Consider the following 17,487-nt stretch of genomic DNA (forward strand, 5'->3'; position numbering starts at 1 on the left):
TGGCCCTTGCTCACTCACTCCCAGTCTGATTGAGTGATAGAGTGGCTCTTGTAGTAGCGGCGTTTTATCACTAGGGGGCTATCAAAACGCCTGCAACTGTTCAGAAGCATCTGCTCACCTGTGTTTCCAGATGCACTAAAGTTTTTGTTCGTCACCGGCTTTTGAAGCCTGACAGCATACCAAACCTTTTTTTTTTTTTGGTCTTTCGTTAGCTCCCAGGATCCCCTGCTGTTGGAGCGCCTCCCGGGCCTCCTCATGCCGCATACGGAAACCAGGTCGACATCTCTTCCCTGTGATCAAGCGTGGGGGGGGGGCTCCACGGCGGCCCCCTCCCCGCGCGGCAGGGGGGGCGCGGGTTCCGTCTCAGGGTTGTCACCTCATTAAGGAGCATCTCGCGTCTCCTTTAACACCTTCGGCTCTTTTTCGGTAGCGTCTCCGGAAGACTCGTTAAAAGAACGAGCCAAACAGCGCCCCATCAACGACGCGCCTCCGAGGGGTGTAATTTCTGGCTGTTGTGTGCTCCTCGGCTGCTGAAGGGACCACACAGGAAGTGTGGTCTCTCCTGCCTGTCTTCCGCCCGGCTCCACCAAACTGCAGAGCACAATAGGAAAAAAAACTCTTGGGTAGATGCTGAATTATTCATTTTAACCACATCTTTTTAGGGGAAGATCAATGCGATGTGTGTGGAGAACATGCGTTTCTAAGCCGTGGACAATAGCTGGGCCGTGTTAGCCTGATCGCGGTTGAGCTGCACTAGTTAAATGTCTCTCTGAAAATATGGCAACCTCACTTTCCTTTGCTGCTGCTGCTGCTGCTGCTGCTGCTGCTGTTGTGCTGGGACATGATAAAACTCTTCAGGTCCAGCACGTCACTCGTTCACTGGGTGTGAACTTTTTTTCGGGGTGGCTGTTGAGCGCGGGTCTCGAGGATGGGCACATCAGCGGCTCTGTGAAGGAGGGAGAGAGGCAGTGTGCTTTAGGGGGCACTGTGGTCATGTCCCTGGCAGCTCAGAGGTCCCGCCGCACACCTCCGGCTGGACGCTCTCCAGCCACGTTCGAGCAAATCTCTCAGGCGGCGCGTCTCCGGCTTGCACCAAACAACTTCTGATGTTTTCAGACGGGCTCCAGTTCGAACGGGGCTAAGACTCTCATCTCCCCTGTCTCCTCTTCCCATCTCTCTCTCTCTCTCTCTCTCTTCCCTCCCCCGCTCGTCTGTACTTCTCCGTCTCCGCTTTCTTTCCCTCCCTCCCTCTTCTCCTTGCAACAGACGGCTAATCGCGTGCCGCCTCGTTATTTATTAATCCCTGAAAATCAGCCACATCATGTATTTTCAGCCTTGCTAATTCAGGAGGTCTGCTCCTGCTCCCCAGACTACATCGCTGTTTTATTCTGCTGGCTTTTTTTCCTTCCATCGGCGGGTTAAGACTGATTTAAGCGGCATTTGTTTAGCGCATTCATCGCCTCTCAATCTGCTGGCCCCTAATTATTTAAACACCCCGCATCCCCGTGTCCCAGGCTTTCGTTTTTTTTTTTATTTATTATTTGAAGTCGAAGGGATTGAGAATCGCAAACCTGTCACAATCATTTAGTGAGTAATTATGCTTCAAAAGGCAGGGAAATAATTAGCGGTGGTGAAACTGTAAATCTTTTCCAGGCTCCTGCAGCCTCATTGAGCAGGGTGCCCCGTCTGTGGTGGGCGCCAGCTCTGTTTGGTTAATGTGGGAGAATGAATCGGGGGGGGGGGGGGAGAAAATTACCCAGGGCCCGGGTTCCGGAATGAAGAGCATGCGAAATGCTGATTGCATTCTAATGTTCTTTAATTACGCCTCGGTTTGTCTTCTCCTCTAATTTGGTGCCTCGCCGGTTGCCTTTCATTGTAACCCCCCTCTCCGGACTCTCCCCAACACCTCCTATTGTATTCCCATTAGCTAATCTGCCGCCTTTTGTCTGGCCTAATCCCCCCATCCCATTGAAATGCTAACAGTTGCTCTCCCCCAGTCGACTGGCCCAACAGTACCCCCCATTGTTTTGCTGGGCATGCCTCAACACGCCGACCGCGCCCCCGGTGCCAAGAGAGGAAGGGGGCTGCTGGACCCCCCTCTCCCCTCCCGCTCAGATGTTTTTTCAGACACCACAGGCGAGAGTCATTTTTCTCTCTCTCTCTCCTCTCTTGTTCCGTACTTTGTTTCTGTTAAATTTCTGGTGCTTCTTCGCCCGTCTCTTTCTGCGCTGCGCTGTGGGTGCTTCTTTGCCCATCTGTCTCTCCGCTGCCGGTGCCCCTGTCTCTTTCACCCTAGCAAGGGACACTTGTGTGATTTCTGTTGAAAGGTTATAAATCTGTCTGGTCCCCCACCCCCATTTCCCAGTAATCAAAGCGCCCACACTGTACAGTTTGGGCTGTCCGCTGGGGCAGCCTCACTCCCCCCAAAACCAGTGGACACCACCTGTGCTGTCCTCAGTTTCACAGCTCAGACCTATACTCAGTCCCAGACTTCTCCAAGGCTGAACTTAATATTAATTAGAGCCTTTGTGCTGCATTGTAAGGTTGTGTTACAGGGGATTTTCGGTACAGATGTAGAAAAGGAATGTTTTTGTTCCTGTAAGGGAGAAAGTCAGGGCCGTTTCTGACTCCTTTATTGTTTTTGCTCCTTAGCGACACACCAGTGTTTTATACCTGGTTAGCGTCGTCCTCACAAGCGTACAGTGAATTGGAGATCTGACGGTGAAACTCCCACAAGGTCTTCGTTTTACTTCAAAGTGATGAAAAGACACCTTCCTTCCTGTGCTGGCATATTAGGATGGAAATATTCATGAGGGGCTTGATGGAGGAGGCACACCTTCACGGGTGGCGGTGCCCAAATCCTACGTGCCTGCCGTCCCGTCACTCACCGCCCCCCCCGGGACCGTCCGCGCCAGCCATGTGGGCCCTCTTGGGACGGCCCGGAAAAAAGCACCGTGTCTGAATTGCTCGGTCGCTGGCCGCCCCTCTCGCCACCCGCCGTCCTGGAGGGACACAGTTCTGTGGGATGGGCAGAGACGTCTGACATCGCGCAAGCAGTCGATGTGCTGTAATGGTCTGTCTGCTACGGTCACACTCAATAGCCTGTCTGGAGACTTAGTTTTTGTGTTTTTTTTTTTTTTTTTTTTAAACCACTGTGAGACTACGGTATACCCATTCCGTGACCAGCCACTGGGTGGAATGCTCTTTTAAGGAGCTGGGCTTCTGATCCATATTACATTACCTTATGTTATTATCAATTAGTAGATGCTCTTATCCAGAGCGACTTATATAACATAAAATTTTACATGTTATCCATTTTACTGATATTTACCGAGGCAATTTTGGGTTAAGTGCCTTGCACAAGGGTACAGCAACATTAACCCAGTGGGGAATTGAACCAGCAACCATTCGGTTATGAGCCCTGCTCCTTACCACTATCCTAACTGCTACACCCAACACTTGGGCCGCTGCGTATTTGATCCTCTAGTGTCGTGATTGGAATTCTGCTGCTCTAACAGCTAGATCATTGTATACCCGTTGCATGACCACAGGGTTGAATGCTCTTTTAAGCAGCTGGGGTTCCGATCCAGAAGGTTGCAGGTTCAGTTCCACACTACGGCACTGCTCTTATCCTACTTCATCTCAAATGCCTCAGCTGGTAAACAGAGGTATAAAGGGACAGCTCGTAAAACTTTAAGGCGTGGAAGTGTTGGGGCGGCAAAAGTAAATTTATAGTCCAATTATTTAAAGCTGGAAACATCTCTGTTTTACTGTTTTAAACTGCCGTTTTGAATACTGGTCACAGTAAACTGGAATATTGATTCTGGCAGATGCTGTGATGGTGGCATATTTCTCCTAGTTGCCAAACCAAAGAAATGCACAACTGTTTGCTTTGTCGTAATAAAAACAAGTAAAAAAAGCAAAGCAAAAATGAAGTAAAAAGTTGTTTAATTACCCTTGGGAGTTTCTCAGTAGTCTGAAAGGCTGTTGATTTTTCTAACAATAGGTGAAGCATGTACATCAGACGGATTTTTTGGTTGTTTCATTTAGAACCTGAAAAGATTGCAAATACTTTTGCTTATTTTGGCAGGTCAGTCAGCGAATCAAGTTTTATTTAGCATATTTAGCACATTTAGTGCATTTTTACAGCCAAGATTGTCACAAAGCACTGAACGTGTATTCCCAGAGGGAATAAGAAAAAATGGAAAAGCCAGGGCTCATTGGGAGAAAAACTGGAAAATTATTCCCTGACCCTGTGAAAAGGCGGTCGAGAGACTCCTGGAAAACAGTGGAAACTAAAACATTGGGACATCCCCATAAAAACATCAGTTCGTAGCAACAGTTCCATTGTGTTGCCAGTGAGGTGGACAGGGGGTGGCTTTGTGGCCTTGGGTGGGATGGGATATCTAGATGGAACAAACCAGAATCTCACTGTGTTTTGCCTGACTCTAGCAGTGTTTGAGCTCTGGAATAGAGTAGGGGCTCATCAAGACCTCTGAACCAAGAACTAGAATAACCCTGTTTACAACAGGTACACAAGTACCTGGAATGACCCTGTGTGCAGTTGGCACTGAAGAACTAGAATAACCCTGACCTCAGTCGATACACAAATTCACCAGGTGGTCATCCTATGAAAGCTGCACGTTATAAAACATTCCCATCAAAGCTGCGTGAGTCACTCCCTCCGTTAGAGAATGCCCAAAGAAATAACTTCAACCCTTGACCAATTTGGGGTTTTTTTTTTTGGTCAGAATAATGTGGAGGGGGGGAAAAAACATTTGTACGCGTCATTTGTAGAATAGAGGCCGAATACAAAAGCGTATTTTTACTAAAACAGACTGAGCTCTCTCCCTCTGTTCTGCACTTTGCCTCTGCATTCATTCTGACAGCATGTGGTGGGGCAGAGTTTTCCGGAAGCGACCGGCTGCGCTCAGATCCCGCCCACCCCCCCCCCCCTCCCCGGTTCCCGTGTACAATCAGTATTCCTCTCTGCGCTGCGTGCTGGACCACCGCCAACTTCTAGTGCACAATATGCGCGCCGCACTCCGGGTATCGACAAGGTGCTGTGTATGGTTTTGTTTATGGTTTGTTTATTGGGTATAAATTTAAAGCGCTGTCATTATCCCTCATTGAGCGGTCCGCGATATGCAAACCCCGCACTCGGATTTGACTTTGATAAATAAACGAGTTTGATTCCCACTCCAGGGCGGTGAAGAGGCAGAGAAAGAGCTCCTCCGCCTTCTCTTTGATTGGTGCGGGAGCCCTCTGTCTCCCCTTGGAACTAGATTGCAACCTGTAGGGTGTCACATGCTGAAGGTCGTAGGGTTGAGGCCGTATCTCTCCTATCCAATCTAGCGGCTCAAATGTGCCTACAGCTCTTTGGTTATCCAGATTTATTTAAAGTGGACTGGTGACACACTCCATTAAAACAGCTCTAGCTCAATCTTTGCACAAAAGAAAACACAGGTGTTGAACATTGTGAGGATGTGTGTGACGTGGTAAGGAACAGGGTTTTAGACTACAGCCTGTGCTCCAGTAGACTCTAATGGAGGTCATAGGGTTTCGGCCCTGCCTCTCCTATTTATTCCATTGGCTTCAGTCTACCTGTAGGTCTTCGGTTTTTCTGGTGTATTTAAAATGCACTGGTGACACTTTCCATCACCCCAGCTTCAGCTTGGCCTCCGCACAAAGGCAAATGCAGATGTTGAGCAGTGTGGTAAGGAGCGTGTGGCTTTTTAAGCCACAGCCTGAGCTCCAGCAGACTGTAATGCTGGTGGGACCTTGGAGGCCTTGTCCCCATTTCGGAAAGCCGCGGATGAGGTGGGACCCTGCCGCTGGACCTGTGGCAGTCTCCAGCGTGCGGCACTGAACCCGTTCCCCTGACAGAGGTGCCTGTGCGCAGCATGTTGCACCCCTCCACGGTTTGGGGGTGTGTCTCATGGTTTAAAGATGGCAGTGTCCGGCGCTTCAATTCGGGGTTTGTGCTCCAGATGCCTGCCCCCCCTCCACCCAGCCTCCCCGCGGTCGCCCTGCAGCCTGCTGGACAGATAATTGACTTCTCCCCCCCCCCCCCCCCCCCCCTCGCTCTCCGCCCGCAGGTATAAAGGACGTGATTTATCTGTCAGACAAGTATCACGACACTCCAGAAATGACTGCCTCCAGGCGCCTGCTCAACCTGGCGGGGATCAAGTACAAGTGAGTATCTCTGAAAGGCGCCCGCGAAACGACTTCATTTACATCTGTCAGAGCCAGACGGGTCCGACCGCCCTCACAAACAAGGCCAGACACAGAGCCGCGGCGGCCTCGGCGGCCTCAGTCACACAGTACCCCCCCCCCCCCGGAAGGCCTCCCGGTCTGGGGCCTGTACTGGCACGGGAATGACAGATTTGTGGAGCCGGGGACCCCAGTGAGGCCATTTCAGGGTGGTATGTAAAATATATGAGGCGAGCGCCGTGTTGTTGTACCTTTCTCTTAAAGCAGCAGCACGCTCTGATGGAATCGGGGGCTGACGGATTTACTGCAGAGTGAATAAGCAGCTGCTCATTGGTGTTCCCCATCCGTAAGAGATGGCACATGCAGTAGAGCATTTTTTCATATCGGTTAAGCCCCTTCTGTGCCCCCTTGTGAAACAGAAGCGCATGACTCACGTTACGCCGTTATCAGGGGGCTGTCACAGTTCTACAGCCCTGCCTTCTCAGTCAATTCCTAATTTTCGTTGTTTCTCTCATATTTTTTATGTGTTTTGTGAACCAGTTTGGCCATGTCTGCTTCCCTTAACCCTAATGCCTACAGCCAGTCGTTTGGACAGTAGGTTTGGTTCACGTCAACCTGAAGGTTTATGTCATGTCAAGCCACTTCTTCCTCTTTCTGCCACATCTCTCCCTGTCTCCACTCCCTTTTGTCCTTTTTCCCTTTTTCCTCTTGTTTTCTCCTTTCTCCTTTTCCTCATTCTCTATCGATCTGTTATCTCTCCCTTCTTCCTGTCTCTCCTCCCTCTGTCTTGCCTCCTGCTCTTTCTCTTTCTTCTGTCTTTCTCCGCTCTCCCTCTCTGCTCTCCCTCTCCCTCTCCTTCCTCCCCTGTCTCCCATGCCTTTGTCCCTTCCCTCCGCCCCTCTCCTCTTTTCGTGATGTGTGAAGCTGAATCATTAAGGGCCTGCTTTCGGAAAGCGTCCTCCAGCCGGGGTGCGTCTGCCACCCCTGCAAGCTGGGAAACGGCTGCAGCCCCCCCCCCCTTCCCCAAGAAAGTGACATTATTAGACAGGGGCAGTGCCACAACACCCCTGGAGACCAAAAACACCATCCTTCAGCTCCCCACTGCTGCCACCAGTGTGTCACCCTCTTCAAAGTTAATAATGGGGCTGCTCTGCTCAGTAAACTTCAGCCATGGTTGGATGTTATTATTGTCCACTGCTAGGGAGGAGGCAATTAAAAAAAGAAAGGGGGAAAAAAAAATGGCACAAACATTCTATTTAAAGCTCCTCCCCCAACTATAGGTTGTCAGCAATAGGTGCCAGAATAGCCTAGAACAACAGCAGTAAATGTCCTGGAACCTGCTGCCACCAGGCTGTTTTTTGCTTCAGCATGGAATATCGATTTATATGTTCGCCAGAGACGCTGACTGTTTGCAAGCATGATCCAGACGAAGAAATTTTTGAATTGATTTTCTTTTTTTCCTCTTTTCAAGTAATGAATAAGAAAGATGGTATCAACATTAATTCTTGTGCATTGGCACTCAAGAGAGAAGTTATTCCCCCCCCCCCCCCCCCCCCCCCACAGCATAGCCCCTTATCTGCAGAAGTGTAGCTCGTTCCCAGCATATTTAATTAACATGTTATTTCGATATATATTCACCAGTTTCTTTTTTTTAAACTTGGCACATGAATTCACCTCTGTGGGGTTTAATGAGATTCTGACAGTTGGACGAAGTGATTCACGGCACATTTGAACTCCGGTTGAGGTTTTCAATTATAAGCAGGCTTTTCTTAGCTTGAAAGCAAGTGCGGTGCCAATGGAGGAAGAGGCGTCTGAAAATCGCAGAAAATCTTCTGTGCTTAAATGTTCCCAGCTTTATACGCTCATACTATAGTCATACTATAGGACATTAAATGCAGGTATAGTGGGATGGAGGGGGGGGGGTCTTAAGAGTCCTGTCGTTAAAGCAAATATGACTGTGGTGAATGAGCTTAGGGGAAGGGGAAGAAAATCCATTTTCGGCATAAAATCCCTGAAGACACCTTCATGTCTTGAGGTTTAGAGGTTAATTCCCTTGGCAGTTGTCTGAAGGCTGTCTTTTACCTGCGGAATGTACTGCACATACTCCGTCAATTATATGTCCTCTATACCCATTTGTGACCAGTGCTTTAATTCACACTTCAAATGGATCTCATATCTAGTCTCGGTGCGACCTTTCTGACCTTACCGTGTCACCCACCTGAATAAGACAAAAAAAAAAGAAAAGAAAAAGAAAAAATTAGACAATCCGGAGAATTCTATGGGGAGGCGTTATTGATGCAGGCTGAATAGCCAGGTATGTATGGCCTATTCTTTTTTGTTTAAAATGGGGGGGGGGGGTGAAGTTGAATGAAGTAACGCGTCAGAAGTGAACCGTATCCCTTGTATAATGAGAGGAATGGGATTGAAACGCATTTTCTGAGGGGGACAATCTAGAAATGTAGGAACTGGACAAAAGCTTGACCACTGGCCTTGGTTTTGGGGGGGGGGGGGGGGGGCGCAGTAGCAAGGGCAGGCTTTGTTCCAACAGATTCCCTTCTTTTTAAAACAAGTTTTGGAATTCCATTAAAAATTCCTTTAAAAAAAAAAAAAAAGAGTCTTTTAAAAGTGCGGTCCAATAATGTAGCAGTGAGCAGATTGCTCTTGGAAGAATTCCTTCCCGCTCTGACAGGCGGGGGGGCGCAGGGGCGAGGGGGAAGGGGTACGGTCTCACACAGGCGCTGCGCGGTGTCGAGCAGGGCCTCCGTTTCCCAGCCGGGCCCGGGTGTCGGGAGCAGTTTGATTTTTAAAAGAGGGGTTTGGGGATGGAGGCGCCGGCTTTGATAGGAGCAGTTAAGAGAGGAGCTCTTCCTTAAAGTGCTGGAGTGCACTGCCTGGCCCGGGCACAGGCCGCCAGAGGACATCAAACGGAGCAGGCAGACTGAGGCAAAACTTCCTGTTCCAGCGTAGTTACACAGGGCACACTGAGGTAAAGCTTCCTGTTCCAGCGCAGTTACACAGGGCAGGCACAGCTGTACCTTGTGTTCCAGCACAGTAACACAGGGCAGACTGAGGCAAAGCTTCCCGTTCCAGCGCAGTAACACAGGGCAGGCACAGCTGTGACTCTCTGTAACAGCTGAGTAACCTTGACGAGCGAGTCGACCGATAAACACAGGCCTATGGGGAAAAAGACCTTACTTTAAAGCACCGAGACACAAAGACAGGGGCTCTGTAAGGGCCTGTGCTGCCTGTGCCGGTCCAGGGGAATAGCCAGATCAGAGTCGCGTCGGCCGCGGTCCAGGGGAATAGCCAGATCAGAGTCGCGTCGGCCGCGGTCCAGGGGAATAGCCAGATCAGTCGCGTCGGCCGCGGTCCAGCCTGGCGGCAGGTGCAGCAGAGTGACCGGCGCCGAGCAGCGTAACATAAGTGATTAACTCCAGGTGGCGCCCCCGAGTCCCCAGCGTACCGCCCGCTGATTGGCTCCCGTGTAGCTCCCCGCGCGCCGGAGGAGAGCTGAGGTGACGGGCTGTGCCTGTAATAACGGAAATTTCTGCATGTACAGAACAGAGTGCTGCGGGAGACGTGGTTGGCAGGTTGGTGGGGGGTGGGGGTGGGGGGGGGACCAAACCTAACGAAAAACAACTTCCTTTTTATTCACGCTCTTTTATTTGTTTGCGTTCCAGGCAGTTTGAGCCGAAGCGAAACAAGATTGTCATTGATTTTAATTCAATAAACCACTCCGGAATGCACCAGATGACGGCGTACCCGATTTCACCTTGAACCGGCGCGTCTTTGATGTCATCTTCTCTCACTGAAGGCATTACTCCCAGCGTATCTCCATTGTGCGGTCTCGCACTTTGGGAGGGAGATGCGGCTTTCATGTGGAAGTTACAACTTTTTTTTGTTGTGCAAGTCGCTTTGTGGGTTTTCGGGTGTGCACTTTCTGCCAGTCAAACTGCTTTAACTAACACATGGATATTCACACGTGGAACCAATTTAATAGCACTCTTTCTCTCACATTATGCAAATTACATAGCGAGTAGACATTGGTATATGAAAATTGACTTTGGAATAAGGGTTGTTATTGGAATGCCTGACAGGTATTTCGCAAATTTTACTTTACTTTTCAAATAAATGGTTCACCATCAGATGTTTCTTTTTCCCTTTTTTTCCCCCCCTGCTGCTACAACTTTGTGAAATCTACAATTGGGGCACAGCAACATAGCCCGGAAATGGAAGGCAAGCACTAACCATTACATCAGTTCTGAGTAACAGAACATGGTACCATCAGGGAGCACTGAATGTGTGTTACATGCCAAAATCCAGTAGACCAGATCTTTTATCTGTGTGACAGTGTAGCATAGTGGTTAAGGAGCAGGACTGTCAACATCTAGCTGTGTAAATGGATAACGTTGTAAAAGCCTGTAATTGATGTAAGTCTCTCTGGATGAGAGCATCGGCTAAATGACAATAATGTAATGTAATACGGTTGATTTTACCTTTGCAGAGGATGAGGTTGTATATGCTCACATGTTCATCCGTATTCAGACCTTGTTTCCTGAGGAGGAGCCGTTGATTGGGTGGGAACTTGACTCGTCCGTTTCTCCAGACAGCTGGTTTTGAAGAGGCTACAGATTTGTGGATCAGGACGAGGAGCGGAAACCTCTCCGTTAAGTGGGGCTGGTGGTGTCTGCTGGGTCGCTAAAGCGTGTCTGTCTCTGGCAGTATACGGTCACTGTCTCGCATCCACATCCAAGTTCTTGTTATTGTTGAACTGTCGGTCGGGAGCCCTGCATGCATTGAAATTCAGTTCCCTGTTTTCTTGACGGAGGGGAATTGCCAAGAAAACCTTGACTCCAGAAAGTCCTGGAGCTGGTCGCAGCTTTGCTGACATTGGCAGAATCCGAGAGAAATTAATAGTGGAAAATAAACAGTTCAGAGGGAAGATGTTTTCCTGGAGTATTAGACAGAGGTGCCCAAAGGTGTGTTACTGCAATCATCATTCATATAAAGCCACTCTGAATTTGAATTTCAAATGCTGACATTTCCATTTTTCTTCACTCTTGAAAGAAGTGACAAAGTAACTGATAGCCAGCGTTTTATCTCGAGGGTTTTAATACGCCGAATCTTGAGAGTTGAGAGGGCTTCTGGAAGTTTCCTCCCCTGATCTCCTGTGCACCTCTCCCTCAGAAGTTGTCCTTTATGCTAGTGAAGAGTACTGCAGCATTGAATGTCCTCTCTTTCTGCATCTGAATACCTTCCCAGTCTTGGTAAGCGTGGAAGGGAAGTGCGAAGGACAGCTTTGTCTGTTGTGGTATTGTGTGTGTTGTTGTGAAAATGCTGTTGGTTCTGATGAAGGAGGTAGCCACTGCAAATACTTTAGACACTCATGAATAAGGTCATGGTAAGATGGAAATGAACATGTTTTGAAATGGGAATTTTTAATCTGCACTTTTATGTGATATTGAGCTTTGAAAATCCTTATTTTCTCATTGTTTGATTTATCAACATGCCAGTAATGCTACCTCTTCATCTCGTGCATGATAAATTTGTGTTGATGAACCGAAGTAATGACACAGTTCGAATGAATTTGCTTGCATGCTTTCCTTTTTATGCAGTTGTATAATTTCTCTTATAGCCATATTTTACCAGCGTTACAGGTCAGGTTATTCCACCAGTGTTTTCTCCCCCTCCTTAAAATAAGCACAGTTTTAGACCCCCCGTACATGGTGTGGTATCACAGATGAATCAGTTCAGTAAGCAAAATTGTGGGGGAAAAAAAAGTCAAAAACCGCAAGCTGAGGTTTAATCATCCTGGACACGAGAAGCCCTGCCTCTTGCATCAGCATCGGGACCAAAGTATCTGGGCGTGCTTCATGTCGTGTTTGAAATATTACTGAGGCCGCCGTATGAAAATACTTACTCAGTGTGGCAGAGAGAAGAGGTGAGTTGTAAGATCTTCGCTGGGTTATTATTTTTTTTGTCCTGTGGTAATTCTTGGACAGTGACAGCAGAGAAATGGATCTCAGTGTGAAGGCCGGGTGCACGGGAACTGTTGGGTTTCTGTGATGGAGGTGCTTTTTACCACTGTGGTAATGCCATTGTTTTTTTTTTTTTAGTTTTTCTGTTAAATATGTTCAGTCATTTGGTGGGCTATTTTTTGGCAGTGGAAGTTTGAACTGAGTAGAACATGCAGATATGTAGTCGTTTGTACTGGAGAATGTTGAGGAAAAATCCAGTCCGGATCTTCTTGTTGGTGTTGGACGTGGGCCCAGAACTCCTTGCTGGTTGAGATTTTTTTTTTCCAAGGTGCTTTTTACAAGAACCTTAAGTGCGTAACACATTGACAGGGACAGCAAGTCATTTGAGGTATTTCCACAAGGAATGAATTTATTGCACTTAGATGACTTAAAAACAAGATCAGTGTAAAAGTTATGCACATAAAAATCACAGATCGGCTTTTTTAAAGCGGACTGGCCTTGATGTGGATTAAGTGTAATGTTAATGGTGACATTTATTGCAGTGGTAATAATATACATTGCCTTTCACACCACACATTTACATTGTAGCCTTCTGCCCACAGAAAATTTACCCAAATCACGATTTAATAAGCTTAACTCATACTCTTCAAAGGCAGGAAAACTCTAGTTAATAGAAACACAAGTTATAATCATTGCTTGGAGCAAATTTCTCAAATAGAAGGGGGAAAAAATAATCAGCCTCTACATTCTAATGGAAACGTGGCCTCAGAAAGGGAGAAAACCAAAATGTCTTTCTCTCTCCCCCACCTCAAACGAGTTTGGAATCGGGAACTACTGCATTAGGAGACATTCAAACATAAAGCTTCCCTATTTTCTCAGTAGTTACTAATGGCTGTATGACGTTACCGTTTGAGTTACACCCTCGAACCAGGCAGCAATGTCCATTATTCTGTTGTTTTTCCCCCCTCCTGAGTCACACCACATTGATGGTTGAATGATTGTTGAAATGACTGAATAATGGTTGAAATGACTCCATAATGCATGTAGGAAAAAAATAAGTATCTCACAACTAAATCTGTCATCGGCAGCCATGTTTACACTTTCTCACCGTCAATCTCGGCACCTTCAATCACGAGCATCACGGGGGACCTTAGTGGGGGTCTTGCCGCGCCCGTCCTTTGATCACATCCCGCGCCTCTGCCTCCGGAGAAACTCGATCGCGGACGTCATCGCCGATGGCCTCTCCTTTAGACAGTCGCGCTCGGAGAGGATTCCAAATCTCCCCAAATCCCAGGCAGACCCGGCGACCTCAATTTCACACCCGTCCTTAAAACAATAAAAGCAGATCTCTGGAGATGGGCTGGATTACCTTTGGCATTGACGGACCCTGTATCTGCCGTCAAAAGGAATAAGCCAGTTTCTCCTGCTCTCCCTGACACCCCCCCCCCACCCCCCCCGCTCCTATCTCCATGATGCTGGACTCTGGACACTGAACTCCATAACCACAGTTTCTGGTTAAAAAATAGGGAAAAAAAAGAAACAAATTAGCTGCACTCTAAATGCACCGAAGCCTTGACTGGGCTGCCTTTTCTATTATTTCCTTGCAGTTCAATTACAGGCATATAATGAAGCAGGGACAGGCCAACAACACTTCACCTGGGCTGGATGCAGAGCGCGCTGAATTATGTGATTCATATCCCGTCATTGATGTTTCTTTCATAGATGTGAAAACATGAAATGCATCAGCTTCAAGAACAGTGCTGAAACGGCTTTAAGAGAATATCAGTCACATCAAGACTTTGATGGAAAACTGATAAATGGATTTCATCCCTTCGACTAATCTCTTGCCCCCTTTTTTGCCTAACCTCATGCCTCTAATCAGCTATGTAATATTCCTGCTTCAAACACAGAAACAAAGAGAAACTGCTCTTGCACCAATTATGTGTCTAGTTCTGAAAATGACAATACTGTATGTCAAATGACTGGTTTCAGTTTTTCCGCAATCTCATTGCGGCTTTAGAAGCTGAAAGACATAGAATTTATTGACTGCACTCTACTGCATTTCAAAAAAATAAAAAAAAACTTAGAGACCACTTGTAAACACCAGAAATCAATTCCTCCAAAATAAACAAGATCCTTCCCTCGTGGAACAATGGCATCCATACCCAAGGAAAGTATGTTCATCATCTTCGCAACGACCTTGCAAGATGATGCCTCCCAGCGAAATCACTCACAATAGCTCTTTCTTATTGTCCTTTCATTTCAAAAATTCCTTCTATTTACTCTGTTGGAGATACCACACACAAATTGCCAGGTGAGGTCTCTGTGTGAATGCATTCTTTGTAATGGGAATTTCATACTCTGAAAATTGCATGTAAGCTACACCAGTACACTTTCTCTGCCGTCTACCTCCATGTATTTGGATTGAAAGCTGATTAAATTAAATTCGAGTACCGATGAAAAGCACCACACCAAGCATTTGCAAATGAGCGGTGCAAAGGACATTGACTTTCGGTGTGATTGGTACATCCTTTTAAATACTTCCTCCCCAGTGGTCAATTTCAAACACCTATTACGTTTTTTTTTGAGGAAAAACCTCAAATTGAATTCAGGTTCCAATTAGAAGCACCTATTAAAGGGTAGTTGTGAGGTAAACCGCTGATTATTCTCCTAAGAATGTTCTCTCCTAGATGAGTCACCGCTGTCACCTCAAATCTTTTACCTCTCGCCTTTTCCTGCGACTTAATACGTCCCAATGATCTCTCAGTGTGATAATCATAAAGCTTAATGACAGGAAGCCTACGATCACACCGTTTCAGGTTGCCACTTTGCCTATGGTCCGTAATGTATCTAGCACTTTGCTAAGTATGGTCTTGAACATTGTCAGGCTGTCTGCTACCACTGTGAATCATTGTAAGCTAGTCTTTGCATTAATAACGCTCATTGTGAAATTTGCCATTCTGTGCCCATCCCCTTGTTTTTGAAGCTCTGATGGAGTGAACTGTATATATCTTCCATGACAGGCTTATAAATTACTCCGGATGAGAGAGTGTCCACCAGATGCAGAAATAAATGTTAATTGCACCTGCCCAGTGTGTTATTCCATCTCTCATCCTTCTCAGTAATTCAGCATTTTTTTTTATTTCCTTCTGCTCATTCTAATTTGCCAGTCTTCTAAGAAGAGCCCATTTGATTCCTCACATATACCCCGTGCAAAAATAGCTGTCTCAGAGTGCTCATCACATCAGAGGCCGTAATTGCGCTCTGAAATGTAGCTTTTGTGTTCTCAGCTGTCGTGTTGCCTGGGAACAACAGGACCTCACAATGGGCACCACGTATTTTTTTTTTTAAGCCAGCTGTTAAAATCAATTAGTCCCATGTCGGTGACTGAAAACCTCTTTGACATTAATTGCATTACGTTTGCTTTTAACAAAGCAGAAAAAAGGCATAAAAAAACTTTTTAAAAAAATGACCACACCAGCTTTCATCTGTGTATCTTTATATGAACAGTGTGTATTTCTTCTGATACTAGTGCCGTGCAGAGATCTGATCAGAATTAATGATCAGCTAGGCCAGTAAAGAATAGGTTGTGAAGAACTTACTTGTAAATGACACCTATGTACTGGAAAATGAAATAAAAAGTTATTTATTTGCAAAAAATGCCAGAATTCTGGGAGGGGTATTTTAATACCAGTTTCTAAGAATACCATTAGGCTTTCAGAAAGTCTTTGGAAGAGAACAGACTTTCTTTTGGTTCGAAAAAAAAAACCTTTTACACAGTGATGAAGGCATATGCCGAATCTGCTGTGTTCTCTTACCTCCTGTTGTGGATGCCTTACTGTGGCAAAAATAAATAAAGCAAGAGTGTTTTTATTCTGGGAAAAAAAATCAAAATCTAAGTTCTTTATCTGTATTTGAGCAAACGTGTATTTTCAGTGCTATCTCTTCAATGGGACAGGGACACGATTAGTCCTACCCCAAACTGTTAACAGCAACCAGACCACTAGTGCAGATGGTAGAAATTAGCAATTGGCAAAGCATTGACCGGTTTAAAATGTAGACCTGTATATACTTAGATACATGTCCCACAATGCCATAGTACTGTCTTGGCTGTTTACCCTGCTTTCTAAGCAGAACGTGAAGACCTAGGAGTAGGCAGGCCTAGACCTGGAATGGCAAATGTTTTTTTTTTTTCTGGTTGTTGTTCCATCGAATCTCTCAATTACTTAATTAAATGAAGTAATTAAATTTAAAAAATTAAAATTAAAAAAATTATTGCCCCAAGAAGGTGGTTAATTGCGCTAATTTAGCGCAATAATTCATCCAGTAATGTATTGGATGATTGCATGTTGCAGACCCCACGGTTTGCGTGCTGAATGATGATGGTGTCTCTCATGCAGTAATAACACAAACAAGACAACAGATTTATCTGTCCTTTCTGGTACCGATGTGGCCAAATTACATTCACAAACTACATTCACGTATCCAAATGAAAGTTTTTCAGAATGTTTCCCTTTATTGCTGTTGTTAAGATCTCTCTGTATGTTTGTGTGTGTGTGCATTCTTCTGTGTGTGCTTGTGTAAGGCTGTTTTTTTTTTTTTTTCCCCAAATCAACACGGGGCCCGTTTCAGCTTTTACGTGTGTGGTTTCACAGGGGTTTGCTTTTCCGTGGGTTTATCCTTGACATGAATAATCAAATGTAGCCTCTGATCCGCGGGAGGGCGAAACACGGGAACAGCGAGACTGCATTTGCCGAGTTTGTCTGTTTAATCATTTTTGTATCCCATGGAGTCTGTTGAAACAGTCGCGCTCAGGATGGCTAAAAGTAGCAGTGACATTTTGAGTACAGCCCACCACCGCCCCCCGATCCTTACACCCATCTTTGCGTATTCAAACTTGGTGCCCTGGCTTCCGTCAAATCCGAATGTGACATTTGGGCTCGGTTTAATAAACGCGTGTAATATCCTCCTCCTCCTCCTCGGATTTCTGTTTGTTGTCTTGCTTGTTTCCTGGCAGGTGTCACCAGGGGGTTTCTAAAGGTTTTATGCCTGTATGTCTTTGAGCGTAGACCTCACTCAAACCGGTATCGGCCCGGAGAAACAGAACACTGGGTGTTTTTAACTGCTGACGTGCAGCCCAAGAGCAAACAGTACATTCGGAATTTCGTAGCCCTGAGCAACCAAAGCCTAACTGGAAATGTGGGAATAATGTATTATTTCCAGGACCAAACAAGAGAGGTGAAGTCATCCAGTCTTCAGCTGAAACAGCTTTTATTAGTGAGATATACAGCCAAGA

The 17,487-nt window shown here is 46.4% G+C and overlaps 1 protein-coding gene across 1 annotated transcript in view; it reads left to right on the forward strand.

Moving 5' to 3' along the window:
- dctd (dCMP deaminase) overlaps window positions 1–10,287 on the forward strand; it is a 27,958-nt gene extending 17,671 nt beyond the window's left edge. The window contains exons 5-6 of the mRNA XM_036517254.1: window positions 6,099–6,195; window positions 9,894–10,287. Coding sequence (XP_036373147.1) covers window positions 6,099–6,195; window positions 9,894–9,990 — 194 coding nt within the window. The 3' untranslated portion in view covers window positions 9,991–10,287. The remainder of the gene's footprint in view (window positions 1–6,098; window positions 6,196–9,893) is intronic.
- The last annotated feature ends 7,200 nt before the right edge of the window (window positions 10,288–17,487 follow it).

This window comes from Megalops cyprinoides, chromosome 22 (genome assembly GCF_013368585.1).
Source record: "Megalops cyprinoides isolate fMegCyp1 chromosome 22, fMegCyp1.pri, whole genome shotgun sequence".
Lineage (NCBI taxonomy): Eukaryota > Metazoa > Chordata > Actinopteri > Elopiformes > Megalopidae > Megalops > Megalops cyprinoides.